The sequence below is a fragment of the Oryza sativa genome, chromosome 7 (genome assembly GCF_034140825.1).
Source record: "Oryza sativa Japonica Group chromosome 7, ASM3414082v1".
Classification (NCBI taxonomy): Eukaryota; Viridiplantae; Streptophyta; class Magnoliopsida; order Poales; family Poaceae; genus Oryza; species Oryza sativa.
In genome coordinates this window covers 9,011,239-9,030,026 of record NC_089041.1, presented here as the reverse complement: position 1 = coordinate 9,030,026, position 18,788 = coordinate 9,011,239, and the positions used below count along the sequence as shown (strand labels likewise).

Here is an 18,788-nt window from a genome sequence, read left to right as displayed (position 1 = left end):
ACTACCAGAGAAGGTTTGCTCTTGAATCATGGCTATAAAGTCAGGACTAATTTCGTAGCCATCCGAAAGGATTGGTTTTGAAGAACAGGATGGCTCACAAAGATCAGCCCGAGGAGCAAAAAGGTTTTGAATTGTGGGTTGCTCCATTGTTGGTATTTCTTAACCTGACAGATAGAATCCATAAGCGCACGGAAAATACCGATGTAGTACTTCACCCCAGGAGTATTCTCAGGTATCGATTTCCATAGGGAACGTGTGTGTTAACTCCTAGTCAGGTTCATCCAAGGACACGAAGCTAAAGATAGGCAAAGGATAGAGAGGATTCACCGGTGAGAAACAATGTCTATGGAAAGCTTAACTTTAATCCTAACGCGATACTTCGGGTACTGGCCAGCTCGCTACTCCCAGATATCGCTCTACTACGTACCCGGACAGGAAGGACTTTAGTGATCTTGAGGGCTGTCACCACCTCTACACCCACTGCACACCTACTGTGGGATACAGAGCAAACACTGGAAATCAACTACCTAGACACCATGTCTAAGCAATTAATAGCTATTCTAGTGTTTAGAACTCACTAAAGCAATCACTATTTTACTGTATTATAGTGAACGATGATCTAGCACGCTGATTAGGAAATAACTAAGAGGTAATTCTCACCAAGCAAAACTAAATTACTCAAAAGATATTTCTATTATAATCAGAGTAATTAACAGAGCAGAAAGAAATAAGAAGAGGATTATTGATAACTCCGGAACTCCTCCGACTTCTTCTACTCTCTCTCCCTAATCTAATATATAATAAAGTACAATAGAGCCTCTTATAATTTAGCTCAAGCTTTGGTGTGTGTGAATGAGGGAGAGGAGAGGGCCGTATTTATAGGTGGAGAGATGCCTTGGGAATGTGGAGATGCTAAGCATCCTAAGAGCATTTTCTCTCTTGTGTTGACAAGTGTCCTCTCTATGACGGTTTCCACCGGTAGAAACGGTCACAACCGCCAATGGATGAGGATTGCAACTGCCAGGTGAAAAATGGGCCTGGATGGACTAGCTGGTGGTTTGGCCGAACCCTGGCCGGCTCTGCTAGCCCAGCCCTTCCTCCTAGAGACTGATATGTGGGCCCCATTGTATATTCTTCTGAAGATTGGCTCAAATGATTGCATCTTATTGGGTTTATGGGCTCAAGACTCCATTAGCTTGGATATGAAAGTTATATTCTCATCCTTCATGTATATTTTCTCTCAACTTTAGTAACTTGTCACCTGCATACAAATATATACCAACACTCGTGGAAATTGTTAGAAATAAACCCTACCACTATGTTGGATGTTTTACATTTATGGTTTTATGCAGGTATTGACGGCATTAATTTGGTACTTAACAGCCGTCAACAAATCCCCACACTTAGCTCTTTACTCGTCCCAAGAAAAGGTTAAGGATTAATGTGGAATAAAATTTCCGAAAATATGTACAATATAAGTACACAAATTATTTTAAGCCATACCTGTACCTATGAATTTTTGCACTGTCTAACTTACCATCTTGGGCAATTGATGAATGGAACGGATGTGACTCAAGTCCTTCTTGTTCCTCTCGTCAATCTCTTGGGTTTTCATATATTTTCACAAAGCAGATATACTCCTCAAAGGGCTTTCTCTCAAATCACTCATGTGGTTTGATTTGTGGATCCTCACCAAGGCATATTATGCCGAATTGTCCCTATTCTAAAAGGCTGTATATGTGGAGCTCTGTAGGGATCAATCGGGGCATACCTGCATCACATATTTTGCAAAGCCAAAAGACCGGACCCAAGGAGATAGCAAGTCATACTATCTGATCAAGAATGTGCATGTGTGTGATATGTGTATATGTGTGGTTATTTTGTGGGTTGTTGACGGTCGTTAGCGACCAGTTTCGACCATCAATATTACCAAAATAGAGGAGAACTAGTTATGCTTGTAATGCATATACATGTTAGAATAATAATATTCCACTAGTATTAGGTTCACTAACCTTTTGTAAAGAATAACCATAAAGTGGAGGAGAATCGATGTCAAATCAGACGATAAGTCAATCGGACAATGTCGAGAATCAGACTTATGTATGAATGGGCCAAGAACTCAGAATTAACACGATGAATTGGGCCAAAATTCACAAGTCTAAGAAGTGAAGCAACGGAGAAGGCCACCAGCCAAAACCTGGGCTGGTTGGGCCGGCCCCTGGTTCGGCTCAACCAGGGGGTTCGGCCGAACCCTCCCTGGTGCCGTTGGATGCAGGGTTGCGGCTGGACGGTGTAGATTAGCCCCCAATGACGGTTGGAAGGTATTTCCGACCATTCCAACCGTCACAACTGTCATTGGGAGGCTATATAAACCCCTCACTCTCTTCACTTCAACACACACCTCAAGCAAGAGCTCTCTCATATTCTATCAAGTTTAGTTTAGTAGTATCAAGATAGTGAAATAGGAATAGAGTAGAAATCAGGAGTCCGGAAGTCTTCGGAAGAGTTCGGGTATGGCTCTAGTAGCTTTCCTTTCCTCTTTTGTAAGCTTTGTACTTTTATTAGAATATTCTTCTATATACATTTATGGTATTGAAATAATTTCCGAGTATATGAATGCCTACTTTACATTATGTTCATGTTATAATGAATATACTGCTAGCTTATCTGGGAGATGCTTTGGTGCGGGTATAATGTTTGCATATGCAATTACTCTATGTCATGACGATGATATTAGAGTAGTATCTAATAATTTAGACGTGGTGTCTAGATTACGGGATATCATTATTTGGGGTTATATGCTGCAGTTGAGAGGTGGGCCGCTGATGGTGATAGCTCAGTATGGGTATTCCTGCGCACGTGTATATAATTCCCTGGGAAGGGTATTCCTCCGTATTTAGCCCCGGTTGTATGGTCATGACGGGCTATCGTAAGGAACTCGGCAGTTAGGGATGGCTTCTCGAATTACCAGGAGGGCATCGGATAGAGGGTACTAGCTAGTATATCGGTTAACTAGAATGTATGTATACTATGTATATTAGAAGTATATGAATAGATTATCTTTCTCTTTTCTTTCCACTTAGCTTAGATAATATATTATGAGAATGAGTAGCTGATGCTTGTGTGTCACTCTACCCTTGGATTATCTTAACCCCTACTTAGAATATGATTATTACAAGTAATATATAAATTATTAGTCAAGTTCTCTCTACATGATCTTCCCACGGGATAAAATAAATACGATACCTGTAGAGATCTTCCCACGGGATAAAATAAATACGATACCCTTGGAATACTCTCGGGTGAAATGCTACAACGGTAGACCTTCTCTAATCATCCACGCTTTCCTTACGCTCGGTCTCTTTTCTTTCGCCCAAGCAAGTACCTCTGCAAACGAAAACACATAAAACTCATTGTGTAGCAACGTTTGTTCAAATATATAATAAGTAAACCTAATGTAGAACATATGCACCTTTGGTTTATTAATACATAAGGTAGTCATGGTTATATCCGAGCTAGTTGTGTCCTCATCATCAAACTTAGCATTCTGCATATCGTAACCTAGAGGCGATTATGCAGATTTTCATCAATTTCGGATGGAGATTCACAAATAGGCTTCACTAATTGTGGGGTTTTTTTTGTTTAATGTTGGTGGTCATTAGTTTGTGCTTTGCTTCTTTTTTATTGGGTGTGCTATTATGGACTTGTTGATATGCGCTCGTCATTGAGCATATTTATATAATAATTAGCTGTAGCTCTTTGAGCAAAGACCAAAAATTTATTCCATTATCTTAGAAAAACAGTCCAACGCCATTAGAAAGGGTATTTTAGTGTTTTTCTCATTGTCAAATCTATCCACCAACCCCATTACAAATGATATTTTAGTATATTCTATCTTATTATAAAGTTGATGTCCACTAACTCCTAAAGCTTAACATGCAAATGCTGCACATCATCACTCACTAATAATTATTATATAGAATATTTTAAATATAACACAAATATGATATATTATTTACAACGTTGTTGTACTTTTAGAATTCAATATGCAAGAAATATCAAATCATTGTCTTGACATCATTTTTAAACTATTTAAACTATACATATATCATTTCTGTAATAATGTATAACCTGCATTTATTCACGTATCCCACAGCAAAGCGTGGAGTATACCCTAATTTTTATCACTCCATCTGATTCAGATTATAAGACGTTTTGACTTTGGTCAAAGTCAAATTGCTTCAAATTTGAGCAAATTTGTAGAAAAAATAATAAAATTTTCAACCCAAGACAAATTTATTATGAAAATATATTTAATTATTGATTTAATAAAACTAATTTGATATTGTAAATATTTCTACATTTATCTATAAACATAGTCAAACTTGAAATTCGACTTTGATAAAAGCCAAAATGTCTTATAGTCTGAAACGGAGGGAGTATTGTTATTAGGTTGCGCTCTTTTCGGCTATTCCAGCTTAGCTAAAAAGTTAAACGGCATATTTTACGTGAAAAATATTTATATAGTAATAAATTTATTAATCAAAATTTTATATATTATGGGCCATTTTGGATTGATGCCAAAATGTGCCCTACTAATTTGTTTGGTAGTTTGAAGCCAAGTGAATGTAATGGTTTGGTTTGAAGCCAAGTGAATGGTAATGTCCATGATTAATTTGACATAATTCTAGAACTTTCTTGACTATAATATAAAATTTGGTCTCCAATTGGTATCAATCCAAATCCATTCACCTAAAATGCTACCCTACCAAAATATTGGTAGTGCCAAAACTTGCCTAAGTTTTGGCACTACCAATATTTTAGTAGGGCACTAAATCAAACAAGTCCTATAATACTACTTAATTAATCAGTCCTATGCTAATCACGTTAAGTGCGGCTAATTAAGAACTTGACACCGCAACGCTGTACGCGGGCGTTCGGCGCGGCTCTTTCATCCTACTTATATATCCTAGGGTGTAGGGTTTTGGTCGGCACCGCCTCTCCTCCTCCTCCTCCTTCTTCCTCGCGCCGCGTCTCGTCCCCCTCACCGCCGCTCCACTGCCCCGCCGCCCCGCACTACCGACGATGGCGGCGCCACCGAAATGGCCCGCCCGCGTGGTGCGGGAGACGTTTCTTTCGAGTCGAAGGCGCACACCCGGTGTTCCCCGAGCACCATCCTCGCCGCAAAGGATTCCCCTCTACTTTTCGCCGACGCCGAGATGAATCAGTTCATGCCGGTGCTCCTCGACACCGCTGCACAAGGCTCGCAGCTCGGATGCCCGGGACACGCCTGCAAATCTCTCCGCTGTATCCCCGTCGCCGTCGATGATAGGCACCTCACCTTCACCGAGGTTCTGGGGAACTGGTCCTTTGGGGACTACTTCAAGGAGGAGGCAATTGGATTTGCGTGGGAGCTCTTGACTAAGGTAACAGTTCCCCCCCGCCCCCCCACCCCCCTCTCTTAGTCTCTTCTCCATCTATCTTGTGTTCATGTGTGGATACGACTGGGCTATGCAAATCGTGGGATTTGGATTTGTGATCCACTAGTGTCTTGGGTGGCTTGCGATTAATTTTTGGGCTGCAGATTTACCTGATGTGCAGGAGAATTGGGGTATCTAGTTCTTCCGCAACTGAAGGGATTTAGGGACGTTGTATACAGTGGAATAATGACTAGTTTTTGTTTTTTTAGGGCGATTTTTTTTAATTCGGTTTTCTACGATTGATTGAAACATAAAAATGGTGGCCAATGCCATTGTTTTGGGATGAACGTTTGATTTTTTTTGAAGATGAAAAATGTGGCTATCTGCAATTAGGAGAAACGCCGTTTATATGTCACTTAAGTTGATGTGTTGCTTCTCGGGTGAAACAGTTGAAGGTGCAATCTATTAAGTTATTAAAATGCATTCATTGGACTCTTGATCTGGTCTGGGACCTATATGTTGCATTCATGGAATCATGATCTGGTCAGCGACCTATATGTTGTGTTTGCTGATTCAGGGCATATGTTGTGTTTGCTGATTCAGGGCTTCAGACTGTAACTCCTGAATCATTCTCTGATATGCAGGTCTACGAATTGGAGGTTGATAGAATTTTTGTGACATATTTCGGAGGTGATGAGAAATCGGGCTTAGCCCCTGATCTGGAGTCAAAACACATATGGCTTAAATATCTACCATCAGATAAAGTTCTACCTCTTGTCAACAAGGTATTGTGCATGTGCTGGCTTACTGATGAGAGCTTTTGGCAACAGGGCATTTTGTTGTATTAGTTTCATTTTATATGTTCGTTTCTCTCAGATTATTTTGCTCATACAATTCGATTTTACTATTGTTGCATTACTTACAAACGAACAATTATATAAACCTCAACAGGGTAACTTCTACCAAAATGGTGACACTGGTCCTTGTGGACCGTGCAGTCAAATATATTTTGATCAGATTGGTCATCATGATGTTGCTTCATTATTGAACAATGATGACCCTGGTTGTATTGAGATATGGAATCTTGTTTTTTTTCAGGTTAGTATACTTCTTTTAATCTGTTTTGTGCAGATGGCTAAAGTTTTTTCATATACATATAATCAGTTAGTTTGTTTTATTTGTACATGATGACTATCCATATTTATTCCTTCTACACGGTGCTGTGCTATTGCTAATTGCTTTTCTTCGGGTACTGGTTGATAAGCTTTTATATGTAATCAGTGATTTTATTTTTATTTGTACATGATGTTTTTCCTTATGCATACTTACATTTGCTGTTTGCATTTTAATTCTAGTTCAATAAGGAAGCAGGTGGCATATTGATGCCATCATCAGCCAAACATGTAGGCACTGGACTGAACTTCGAACAATTAACTTCTATACTTCAGAAGAAAAAGAGCAAATTTGACACCGACATATTAATGCCGACAATTGACTCCATCCGCCAAGTATGATGCCCATATGCACACTTGATGTTTTTATTCTGTATAATAGTTAGCCATAGTTTCCTATTGATTTTGTATACTGTATATGATATATTAATATTTATTAATGAATAATTTGCACATCTAAATGCAGTGTACTGGCAATGAAATTCAACCATACTCTGGTAAATTTGGTCCTGATGATATTAATGAAGTTGATTTGGCATACCGGATAGTTGCAGATCACATAAGAACAAGTAGTTTTGCTATTGCCGATGGTTCTCAGCCTGGTAAGTATATACTGTTTGATGGTGATAAATGATATGAAACACATGCAAATGCTTAGGGTTTTCTTGTTGTGACACATGCAAATGCGATTATGAGATGTATTTGCCTTGTTAATGAAATAAGGAGCTTTGTCACCTTGCATTCTATATGGTATGATGATCTTCAAAGTTTATCTGTCATCAGAACATCCTCTAGATTCTTGGTCCACCTGGTTTACTAGGGACGGTAATGAACTGAAAAGATTATGTGGTGCATACTGCACTACCATTACCTGTTTTATTTGTCATATGTTTGTTATCCTTTCAGTCTTCATTTTGTAGTGAAAAATGGTTCTTGCCTGTCTGTAATATTATATCCTTTTTAGGAATTGAGATAGCAAGGAATATGCTTAGGCGGGCTATTTACTTCGGTCATCAAAACTTGAAGGCCAAGCAACGATTTCTTACAATGTAAGAACGATCACTTGTCTATGCTATTTGCCACGTCTTTTGGTCCATATGCTTGCGTAACTTTATTCTTGCACAGAATGCCACAAAACAATGTTTCCTCTGGACACAAAAGCTAGTCCTTTTGGTTTTGTGGATTTAAACATTATGAACCTTGGAAATCAAATATCAGTTTAAATGGTACAGTTGCTAACATGGATGTGCATATATAAGTCTCTAAAAGTACTAGTACATAATTTTACTAAGTTGAATAGCTTATTCCGTGCACTACTAAATTTACTGCACGAACACATGGAATTTTTATATACTACATTGCATGGTAATATCCATGTCAATCTGCATGGGTGGTTTGGATGTAAATAGAATTTTTATCATGCACCCTGCATCAAGCACATAGTTTCCATCTTTTTTTGTTATTGTTTGCACCAGCAGTAACACTCCACAGCTCAAGTTGTAGGATGCTATTATCTTGTATGTATTGAGATGGATACTTGGTACTACATACGGAGTTCAGCACTGATGCATATCATAGTCCTAGAAGTATTAGGTTATAGTATTGCATATATGAGATGGTAACTTGTTACCGCATATGCTATGTGTCTTTAGTGGAACTGCAAAAATAGCACATGAGATGGAAGTATTTTACCATGGGAGGCAGAATAATATGACTACACCTGTGATTATGGAAGAAGAGCATTACTGCAGATATCTGTTACTCCTGTCCCAAAATATAAGGTATTAGGACTGGATGGGACACATCCTAGTACTACGAATAACTTATATTTTGGGATGGAGGGAGTATGATAAAAGGTTTAACATGAAACAAACTAGTTTTATAGTGAATTTAGGGGCTGATGTGGTGGACGTTATCAACTATTACTTTGTTTTAGTCTGAGTCTTTTTCCAACAAATATTTGGTTTGTCATTGGCAGATTTAACATGGAATCTGACCGAACTGTTTGATTCTATTCACATTAGCAAAGGCCTATGATATGATTGCTTTAGGTTCATGTGTGCCTTTTCATTTGATAGTTTAATTTATTTTAGCTGATACTTGGCTTTGATATGGAAAATTTTTTTCCTCCCAGACCGTTGCCACCACCCATGTACAAGTATTGTTATTTGGAGTAGGCTAAATTGCTTGCAATGTGGGTCAATAACTCTGCTTAGACTGTAGGGAAAAAATACATGTCCTATATGATGACTGCCTGGGATTTATAATACTTAAATTGATCTTTTTTTTTCCTTGAACAGCCTTGTAAGTGCATTTATCGAATCAATGAGTGGAGACTTTCCTGAGCTTTTACACAATGAAAAGAAGATAAAAGATATAATTGCAGAGGAAGAAATCACTTTTGCAAAGGTAATAGTGGTTTCCAGATGATTTACTGAGCTGAAGAATCAGTTTTTCCAAGTAAAGTTTCAAGTGTTTTTGTTGATTAAAATTTTTCACTCAAAAAGAGTGGGCACACTTCACTGCTCTTACCATGCATTAATAACAAATCATTTTGACTACATTTGGCGAAGGGCCCTTTGACATTTCAATTTGCTGGGTTTTTAGTGCCATTTGATACTGCTATATAGTTATGTTATTTCTAGATTGGTGTTTTACTATACTGCTAGAAGAGGGTGATGTAGAATAATTGTGTTGCATCGAGCAACTGTATCAAAATGGGAATATATCTAGAATAATAGTCGCAATCTTAGGTATTAGATTGGATAAAAGTGGCTTTCTTATATCAACAAGAAGCTTATCTGACCCTTTTATGCCTCCTGTTTTTGACAATTCAAGTTTCTTTTGTTTTTTTTACTCATAATTCAAATGGCAGCTATGATTCCAGTTCCCATTCTCATTATGAGGTTGTTCCTACTGCATGTATTAACATTACAATATACACATGCAATATTGCAGAAAAGTACAGTAGCTTGCAATATAGTTGATTGTCACCAAAATTCATATTCTGCCTTCTCTTTCTGTTTAACTCATTCTTAAGGACAAGAAGAAATTTAAAAAGAAAGACAGCAAAAGGCGGAAGAAGGAGAAGAATAACACTGAACAAAATGTTGTGGTGACCAGACCTCCGAAGGTGTCCTACAAGACTAGGACAATTGATTTCTTTGGTCGTCCCACTCACATTATTCACCAGCATGAGAATGGGCCATGCGGTCTTATCGTGATCTGTAAGAGTATACAGCTTCCCTTTTTTTTTTTGTTCTATGTTTAGCTTAATTTACATTAGTTTCATGTGCCTGTGCAGGCAATGTTCTTCTCCTAAGGAGTGAGATTGGATTGTTCCTAAACAAAACTGAAGTGATGGAGGATGATCTTCTTAGTCGTATCATTTCTCGCCTTAAAAGATGCAGAAAGATGCAGGTTTGCAACTTTTATATAACTGTAATTTCTCACAATAAATACAAATGTAACTCAGGCTTCCCTTTTTCTTTTGCAGTTTGAGTTGCATGAGGGTTTTCAGTACTCAGAATTCCAACATAAAGTTTTATCTGTAGCAAAAAACCTCTGGAGAGAAGTATGCATAAATGTGACTTTTAAAAGGTGATAATGATATAAAATGTGCTGATTGGTTGTGTTTGTGCTTGCGTGTGTTCTGATGTTTGAAATGTTGACATTGCAGTACTGATGGCTTTGTGTTCTCACCTGAATATGCACTTTTTGATTATCTTGAAATCCCTGTATTCCATGGGTGGCTTGTGGATCAGGTAAGAGAACCTAATTGTTATGTTCTTTTTTTGTGCATAAATGTAAGACCACCGAGAACACTGAATGTGTAGTTATTGCAGTTGCACTTCAATGCAGCATCATGCTTAATGTGGTGTCTTTGCTTTGCTGCACGGTACCTTTCTCGCATTATCAGACGCAGTAATGGAACACCTCAGCCCATTTGAAGCCTGTAGATGTAGGAGGTGTTGGCCCATGTGGCCCAGAAGTGTTGTTGTGGTGGTGTTTTAGTACCAACTCGGAAGTTTAGGTGAGTGGGGGCCTGCTTATATGAAGCGAGTTAACCCTTTTACATGAAGTGAGGATGAAAGTGTAAGCAGAGTATTAAAATTAAACTGGCTGTTTTGCTGGATATGTTTGTTTCCAAACCTAGCCAGGCAAATGCAAAAGTGTGGGCCTTCGTTCCTGCTCTGGAGAAGTGGAGATACAGCTTCTCATCATATGTGCACATATCAGTCACCTCGCCTCCCTCAGATTACCTCACTTCTACCTCTACATACATACAACAGGATGATGGATGAGCATGAGCAGTGGGCAAGGAATGGGAGGACACTGTTATAGGGTTTAGTTTAGGGCTTTACCTCACTTCTACCTCTACATACATACAACAGGATGATGGATGAGCATGAGCAGTGGGCAAGGAATAGGAGGGCACTGCTATAGGGTTTAGTTTAGGGCTTTGTTCCTGGGTCATTCTCATCAGGCCCGATTGCTAGGGTTTAGTTTAGGGCTTTGTTCCTGAGTCATTCTCATCAGGCCCGATTGCTATCGCTAGGCTAGGTGCAGGCAACCAAACACAACCATAGCATATACATAACTATTTCTCAGATTTTGGTTTTCAATTGTTACATTGATTATCAGGATTCAGAGTTGGCGTCAGCTATTGCTACAAGTTCTTATGATGAACTTAATCTAGAAGTTGGAGAGTATATATCGCAAAAAGAAGCCATGGGGATTAAAGGGCGTGGTGATCGTGAAGAAGATGAACAACTGCTGAGAGCCATTAAACTTTCCATGGGGGACAACAGCGTTACTGATCAAACACGGGGACAACAGCATTAGTTTCGTTTTTGAATTACATATTATTTGAACATAACTTTGCCAATCTTAACATAAATATTATTCTTTACCCTAAACATTAATATTATTCTTTACTCAATGTTTTCTTAGTGGAGCAGATCTCAGATTTTCTTCAGGGCCCTCAACTGACTGCCCATGGGTATAAAGTTTAATTTACATGTTTTGAAATAGAATACTTTGGAACTAACAGAAAAAGAACATGTTGAAGTACAATTTTTTATTGTTGCAGCTTGTCATGCTTGCATAAAGACCTTGAAGAAAAGAAACCTTGTGTACTTTTCTGGAATAATCATTGGAGCACAGTAATTAAGGTGAGAAAACAAGGTTAACAGTCTTTGATTATTTTAGTACTAATTTTGTTTATCTGCCTTTATTATATTTTGACCTTTGCAGTTTGAAGAAGAATTATATATTTTAGCTTCCGATTCAAGTTTCTTATCAAGTGAATCCGGTGCTGTTTGGCAAAAGTTGGAAGATGTATGTCCTTATTTACTACTAATTTTTGTTTGATTGAAATGCATGTCTTAATGTCAAAGTCATGGTACATTAGGTGAATGGGGGTGGTTCATTTGTGGATAGCTCCTTCACACCAATTAAATATGCCGGTGAAGGAGCAAGCTTCTGCAGTGATCAGGCTCGTCTAATTCAGGTATAACTTCTCTACTTTGTACGATGTAATGCTGTTATTCAAACCTGGTACCTTGTTTTGTTTCTTGTACTTCACTCCAATAATCTGTCGTAGTCATTCACCTGTAACTTCATAGTTTATCCTAATAGTTGGTCTTAAGGAATTTTATTTCTCTTAGCCTATAGCTTCTTACTGCTCTTGCATTATCTTCATTCTTGGAACTGATAAGCAGATAATAGTTGTGGTCAACTTTAAAAAAGCTCCAGAGGCATGAGAGCATGGTTGAGACAATCTTTGCTAGTGGAGAGTACAAAAATACCACATTTAGTGATGTGGGCTTTGGGCATGTTCTAATTCTAAACAATACAATTTCTTGAACAAGATTGTCAGTCAGCGGCGGACCCAGGATTCCGTCATGCCTGGGCTAAACCCTTAACAACCGAACTAGCACTACCTTATATCTACAATGTGTTATAGCAGAAGCATATCATAAATGCATCACTAAGATGGCACTTTACTCAATGTTTCAAAGCTAACATATTACAAAAACTCATGGCTAAACAGAAAAAAATATGTCTGAAAAAATATCTATACTACTATAAAAGACACTAGTGGGGTGGTTGTTCTGCCACCACCACTACTTTTGTACTTTCTGCAAATTAGTCCTTGATATTTTCTGATATTATACAATAGTCTAATATTTGTTTGAATCAAGTGAATATTATGTATTCAAATAAGCAAACATGTCTAACATATTATTATATATTTTCTTTTACCCATAGCAAAGCATGAGTGTTTTGCTAGTTGATCTACAAAAGAACGAACAACAAAGAAACCAAAACAACTTGCTGAAATCAATATGCTGAAGTTGTGTTCAGGAAAAGCACAAAAATTGCACTAACCTTTCTAGTTCAATTGTACAGCTACCATATACTGATATACTAGAATGACAAATACAAGTATATACTGAATTGCTGTAATTACATTGTGAACAGCAATTAGATTGATTTGAATAGCTATAATATTCCATGTAGACGTTTTGGTAGGATCCATGGAGTGCTGCAATACAGTAGCATGATGTGGCAGGAGGCTACATAAATATTTCCACAATAAGAGTGTTCAATACAAATGCTATCCACATTGAGTTTGTTCTCCCTCTGGTCATAAGATACATTCTGTATTGTTTGTAGGAAGTAAATCTGTATTCTTGTTCTTAAATGCAATGATAGCCAGTGATCTTGGTTAAGCAAAATAATTGGGTTGTTGCAATTACAAGAATCTTTTTATATTGAAACATGACATATAATCTGTTAAGACAATTATGTCTTTGTTACAGAAATGTCTAATGCCTGTTTTTGCCATGTCTCACAGAGTAACCAAGAATCTGCTGATCCCCAATGGTGGCCCCAGGGACTTGGTGGAAAGAATGAATGGGGTAATTTTTTGCCTTTTTCTTGTGTCGATTCTTCTTGTATCGAAATATGAATCTTTTTTCTTCCTATTCGGCAAAGATTACTATTTCTTCTTTATTTGGGTCTGTCTCTTGAATCTCTTTTGCAATTATTGTTCACATCAGTTATCCAACTCTAGTGGTAGGCTGGCATGACTTTGTTCTGCAAAACTTGAAGTTTTGTAGCAAGTTTATAGATGTGGCATCCAATTTTTTCTTTATGTACAGCTCATGTCGTTTTCTTGTTTTCTTCAAAGTCTAGCTTGTCTTATAATTTATGTTCAAACATATGGATTGAATGATCACTGATGAATTTTTGTAGTTAATAGGACCATTCGTACCCCAACTTGTGTGTGAATAATAACTGCAGTAGTGTAGCATATTTGAATAGGATTAGATATTCTCCTATCTTAATTCGTTGTGTCCACTTCAAAGTAGCTCTTTAGTGAAAAAATGGTTTATTCTTGTATTTCACATACTATTTTCTGATGCTTCAGATCATACTGGAAGAAATGCTCCTGCTGGAAAGGAAAATACGGTCAATCCAGACATTCCAATTCCATGGTATCTGTACTTTACATTGAAATGGATCATCATTGTGCGGCGTTATTTTTGTTTATTAAATCTTGTTTAATTTGATTCCTGTTTAGTGCTAGTTGTATCAGGAAGAAATTCCATTGCACTGAATCATTAGTCTATGAAATCCTTTTATATTTTTATACCCATTTATAATTATTCATACTGGAGACGAACATCATTGGAGCAAGATTGTCTGTTTGTTGAATTCTTCTCTTTTTCAACTATATTATTTAGGCTCTGTTTACGGAAGCTTCTGGATTCTCGTAGAATGGACTATGGAGTTTGTAGGCTAACGTTTAGTCTTCTATCTTACATATTAAATACGTTAAGAAAGATGCTTGCCATATAGTTCTTTCAGGGACTTACCATATAATTCCCAGTCCATCGCCAGCCCCATCTCCAAGAATATTTGGAACTGGAGCACTGCCAAACAGACCTTTAGTTGATAATATTGTGTTTCTGCATTACCTTCCTATTATGTGTTCAGTTCTTGTCTGAAAACCATACAACTGTGTCAAGTGAGGATGTGGGTTCAGCTACGATGCATTTTTCTTCTGCATGTAGGACTTCCAATAGATTCAATAAATTGATAACTGCTATGATTTTAAATATGTTTACACCTTGTTTTGTTTGAACTTTGGGTGGTCCGTTGTATATATCTAACTTTAATAAATTTATGCTCCATTTTCTTCCAACTCATGTCTCAAAGGCGTTGCATATGTCAGACATTGACATGGTTCCACTTTTTTGGTAGCTTAATAGTGGTATGCATCTCAGCGTATATAAATAACCATTGTGCTTCTAAACCACCAAGCTCATTAAATCAAAGTGTTCCTTGCAGTTAAACTTTTTCCTACATTACAACTACCTATTGTCATCAATACCACTTGCATTCAGATTGTTCTTAATTTCTCTTTGGCAACTCAACTGCAGTCATGAGGACTTGTCAGCTGTTGAAGTGGTAACTGAGGAGCAGTTGCCACCTGCTGAAATAACAGATGTTATTTTACCTCAAAAGGTACATAGCTCCTCAAGCACTCCTGAAGTTGCAAGATCAGATCAACTAAAGGACGCAGCGGCTTCACAAACCCCTAAATGTTCAATTCAAGCTGTGCCATATTCAACACCTATATCTTCACCACAACCACTAGGCCGTCAGGTACTTGAAATATCTGAATCTCAGGCACAATTGCAAGATCATCATATACTTCAGACACTAGCTGATTTGCCTGTGGCTTGCTACGGGATTTTGGAAAATAACATTTGGCATTCATTTTTATTTTTTAAAGCCTAAAACTGTTGACCTATCAAGTCATATTTCGCCATCAGTTTTTGGATGTCTACTGGGCTAGTTAAAGCAGAGGCACACAACTCTTTCCATTTGAATCTCAGGGAGCACAAATGCGTCACTAACATTATTGTGGGGCCCACACAAGTGAAAGGAGTGGTGGTGGTAGATTCATTGCCACCACCACTACCAACATTTTAAAGTAGTATAGATCTGAATCCCAGTACATTGTAGTACTTCTTAATCCATTCCTACTCAAACAGTTTGATTTCATTGAAAGTTGTTGGCCCAAAGCAACGAATATCAGCCCATTCTACCGTAGTTGTGACAACACACTGAAATGTTAGCATGCATCATTCATGGGTAGAAAGCTTTTATTTTCATTTAAATGTCTGCCATGTGGATATAGCTATATATTACTCTAATAGCAATGGAATTTACCCCTATCTTGAAAGCTTTTCTTTGTTTGCATGTGATGTGCCATAGATTGTCTGATTCTTGTTGGAAAATGCATTGTGCACCAGACTTTATTGAAGTTCCTAAAATAAGTTTTAGATACTGGTTTTACGTCTCGCAGAAACATTTTATTAGAACTTAGTGATGAAATTATGATATACAGTTCAAAGTTTAAATTGTTTAAACTTATCACAAGGATTTGCAAATTAACTCAAATGATTTTCTCCCCTTCATTTACACCCAATCGGAAAAGATGAGTCATGTATTTGTTAGCAATAGCATCTACTTGGTAAGGGCAAACATAGAAGAACAAGAAAAGGAGAAGGTACATCAAAACTCTAGAGCACCTTATATTTAGGAGAGAGTTAAGAAGGCTCAAATGGCCTACATGTATATGGATAGGAAGTACCTCTTACAAAGGATGAAGACCAATTGAGTAAAAGGAATTTGTTCTTTTTTATTTCAGATAATAGCAGAAGAAGAACGGGCTCAATTGTTGTTCGGTTCATTTGGTTGCTGTGACCTTAAGTATTGGCCTTCTTACCCGACGGTGGTCTGTAACTCTGATGTAATGGCCAAGTCAGTGCCTACTGTTTCCAACAAGAGGGGGTTTTCTTCATTTGTTGACAAACCCCTCTATATTTCGAAAGCTTCATCAGAGCACCGTGCCCAACAAAGTGCTTTTACAAATCGTTTTCTCGAATTTCTCAGAGGGTCAGACTTCTAACTTTAATTTTGTGTAGTCTATGTTAAAGACTGTTGCATTTAATTCATTTTTCCAACAATGACTACAGGTTTAGATTGGGGAATACCGAAGAGCCTTATTACAAAGGAACAGCTGCTTCTATGGTTTTTCTTGATCTTCCAATGATGGACGTAAAGTTTGATCATATCAAGATATTTGATAATGAACTTGCACTTATGATATGCCATGACTTTGAGAGGTATTTTTCTGTTCTATTTCTTCTTTTGTTTCAAGGATGCTTTTGCCTTCTTAATTGGTTTGTACATTTTGTTGCAGAAGTAGGCTAGATCTGAACTATGCAGCAAAATCATTTATCATGGATTTTAGAAGTCAGTTGGAAGGGATGTTCATGAAGAAGTTTGAAAGCTTCGACAACATTATAGTTCGTATAGATGGCTTACCGAAAATTGACAGGTTCACTTAATTGATTTGTACACTATTTTACTTTGACTTTGTGTTATACCTGTTTATGCAACTATTATGTTTGTTACATTTGCAGATTAATGTCACTTGAGGCTTTTGTGAAATTGCCTGGAAATCATTTTGTTGAACCAAGAACTTTATTCGCTACTGGGAGTTCATTAACTGTTGCAAGTGGTACAAGAGTTGGAAGAATCATAGCAACAGGTGCGCTTCAAGAAATATTGAAGGCACATGCTAGTCGCAACAGCTGGAATGGCAGTTTTAAAAGAAAGAACATTTTAGTAAGAAATGGTTGCTATTCTGAAATCTCTATGCCTTTCCATGCTGAGTTCAGCAGGGACTCTATGCTCAATGATTATATAGCATATTTTGATGAAGTGATCTCCCTATTTGAATTAAAAGGAGTAGGATGTCCTGCCTTTTTTCCTTGGATGCGGAAGTCCTTGTTAAGATTCATGCCAGCTCCTTCTCCATCCTTCTGCGATGAATTCAGGCATTTTCAATGCTTTGCAATGGCGCAATTTGCTTTGAAGCGTCCTGTCGTTAGGATTGGGTTCCTTTCAAATCTTTACAGGCTCCGGAGATGTGCAAATCGACAAGTTAGAAAAACTCTACTTGCCATTCTTAGGAGCTTATCATTAAGATCAGACTGGAGGGTTATTGTTCTATTGCACAGCCATCCCATTCTGGTAAAAGTGTACCTATTCAACAAAAAAAAGGATAAGGAAGGAAATGGTGGTGGAAAGACAAAGGAAGGAAATGGTGAGAATTCTAAGGATCAGAAAGGTGGTGAAAAAACAAATGATGCAGATTACAAGATGGCAAAGTTGACGAAGTATGATAATTCAGCTAACCATCTTGTTATTTACACTCGCCACGTGATTGAACACGGGATGGATCCAGCACAACTTGAGGTAATACATTCTATCTTTTATTTGTTTTTTTTTCTTAACTTGAACTTGAATCCTAACAGAACATTAAATTTCTTAGAGCGATGATGAAGTCTTGGAAGATGAAATGTATCAACTAGACGATGAATCAATTGAGATGCTTTCAGAGCTAGATTTGCTGTATTCACATTACCTGGAGTTGAATGACATGTTGGAAGAGTTGTTCTACAGTGGTATGATGACGAAAGAACTTTGGCAAGTGTAAGTATTTTGTTCTCCTAAAATCTATCAATCTAATCCAAATTAAAACATAAAGGAGAACTAACTGTGAGTTCTTTTGTAGGTTCGAGGAGATATTGGATGTACACAACATGGTGGAGCCTCTGTAGTGACTAGATACACTTTTAATCACTGATGTACGTCTTTATTCATGAATGATGTATGTTTTTGCTTATGAAACAAAATCATGAGACTCGTGTTTATAGTGTGGTTTTTCTTTTGCAACAGTGGAAGATATAACTGAAGATCGACAGATGTCCGTTCTGGAATCCATGCCCTCAGCTACTAGTGGCAAAGAACCTGAGTAGTCAAACGAACAGTAATCGGCTGAAAGTTTCCTGTAGATAGTGTTTAGCTGGCTCTGGTGTCTTGTTTAGTTGTTTGTGACTGGTTGTCTGTCTGGTTCCTGGTAAGAGGCAAGAGGACATATACCAAGAGCTTCGAACTTGGTTCATGATGGTTTTCATCTGATTTAGGCAGCTTACACATTGATGGTTGTGTCCATCAGTATATTTTGTACTCTCTATCCCAATTTAACTATCACCTAAGCAAAGTTCTTCCATCCCAGTTTAATCATCACCTAAGAAAAATCTAA

At 37.6% G+C, this 18,788-nt stretch overlaps 1 protein-coding gene across 2 annotated transcripts; it reads left to right on the top strand.

The window, feature by feature from the left end:
- The first annotated feature begins 4,990 nt into the window (after window positions 1–4,990).
- Window positions 4,991–18,760, top strand: LOC4342861 (alanine--tRNA ligase). 2 transcript variants are annotated; one of them, XM_066312575.1, is made up of 26 exons: window positions 4,991–5,426; window positions 6,065–6,205; window positions 6,372–6,518; window positions 6,776–6,928; window positions 7,059–7,194; window positions 7,557–7,641; window positions 8,893–9,001; window positions 9,633–9,819; window positions 9,897–10,012; window positions 10,089–10,192; window positions 10,272–10,356; window positions 11,237–11,436; window positions 11,546–11,594; window positions 11,685–11,766; window positions 11,849–11,932; window positions 12,006–12,104; window positions 13,455–13,518; window positions 14,031–14,097; window positions 15,046–15,271; window positions 16,323–16,570; window positions 16,651–16,800; window positions 16,878–17,015; window positions 17,101–17,938; window positions 18,015–18,175; window positions 18,258–18,330; window positions 18,422–18,760. In XM_066312575.1, exons 1-14 carry the CDS (start codon window positions 5,103–5,105, stop codon window positions 11,700–11,702), a joined length of 1,854 nt encoding a protein of 617 aa, XP_066168672.1. In that variant the 5' UTR covers window positions 4,991–5,102; the 3' UTR covers window positions 11,703–11,766; window positions 11,849–11,932; window positions 12,006–12,104; window positions 13,455–13,518; window positions 14,031–14,097; window positions 15,046–15,271; window positions 16,323–16,570; window positions 16,651–16,800; window positions 16,878–17,015; window positions 17,101–17,938; window positions 18,015–18,175; window positions 18,258–18,330; window positions 18,422–18,760. The 2 variants fall into 2 exon arrangements, with proteins under 2 accessions (XP_066168672.1, XP_015646701.1); XM_015791215.3 differs by lacking the exons at window positions 4,991–5,426; window positions 6,065–6,205; window positions 6,372–6,518; ... (6 more) ...; window positions 10,089–10,192; window positions 10,272–10,356 and having other exon boundaries at window positions 11,301–11,436.
- Window positions 18,761–18,788: the final 28 nt, after the last annotated feature.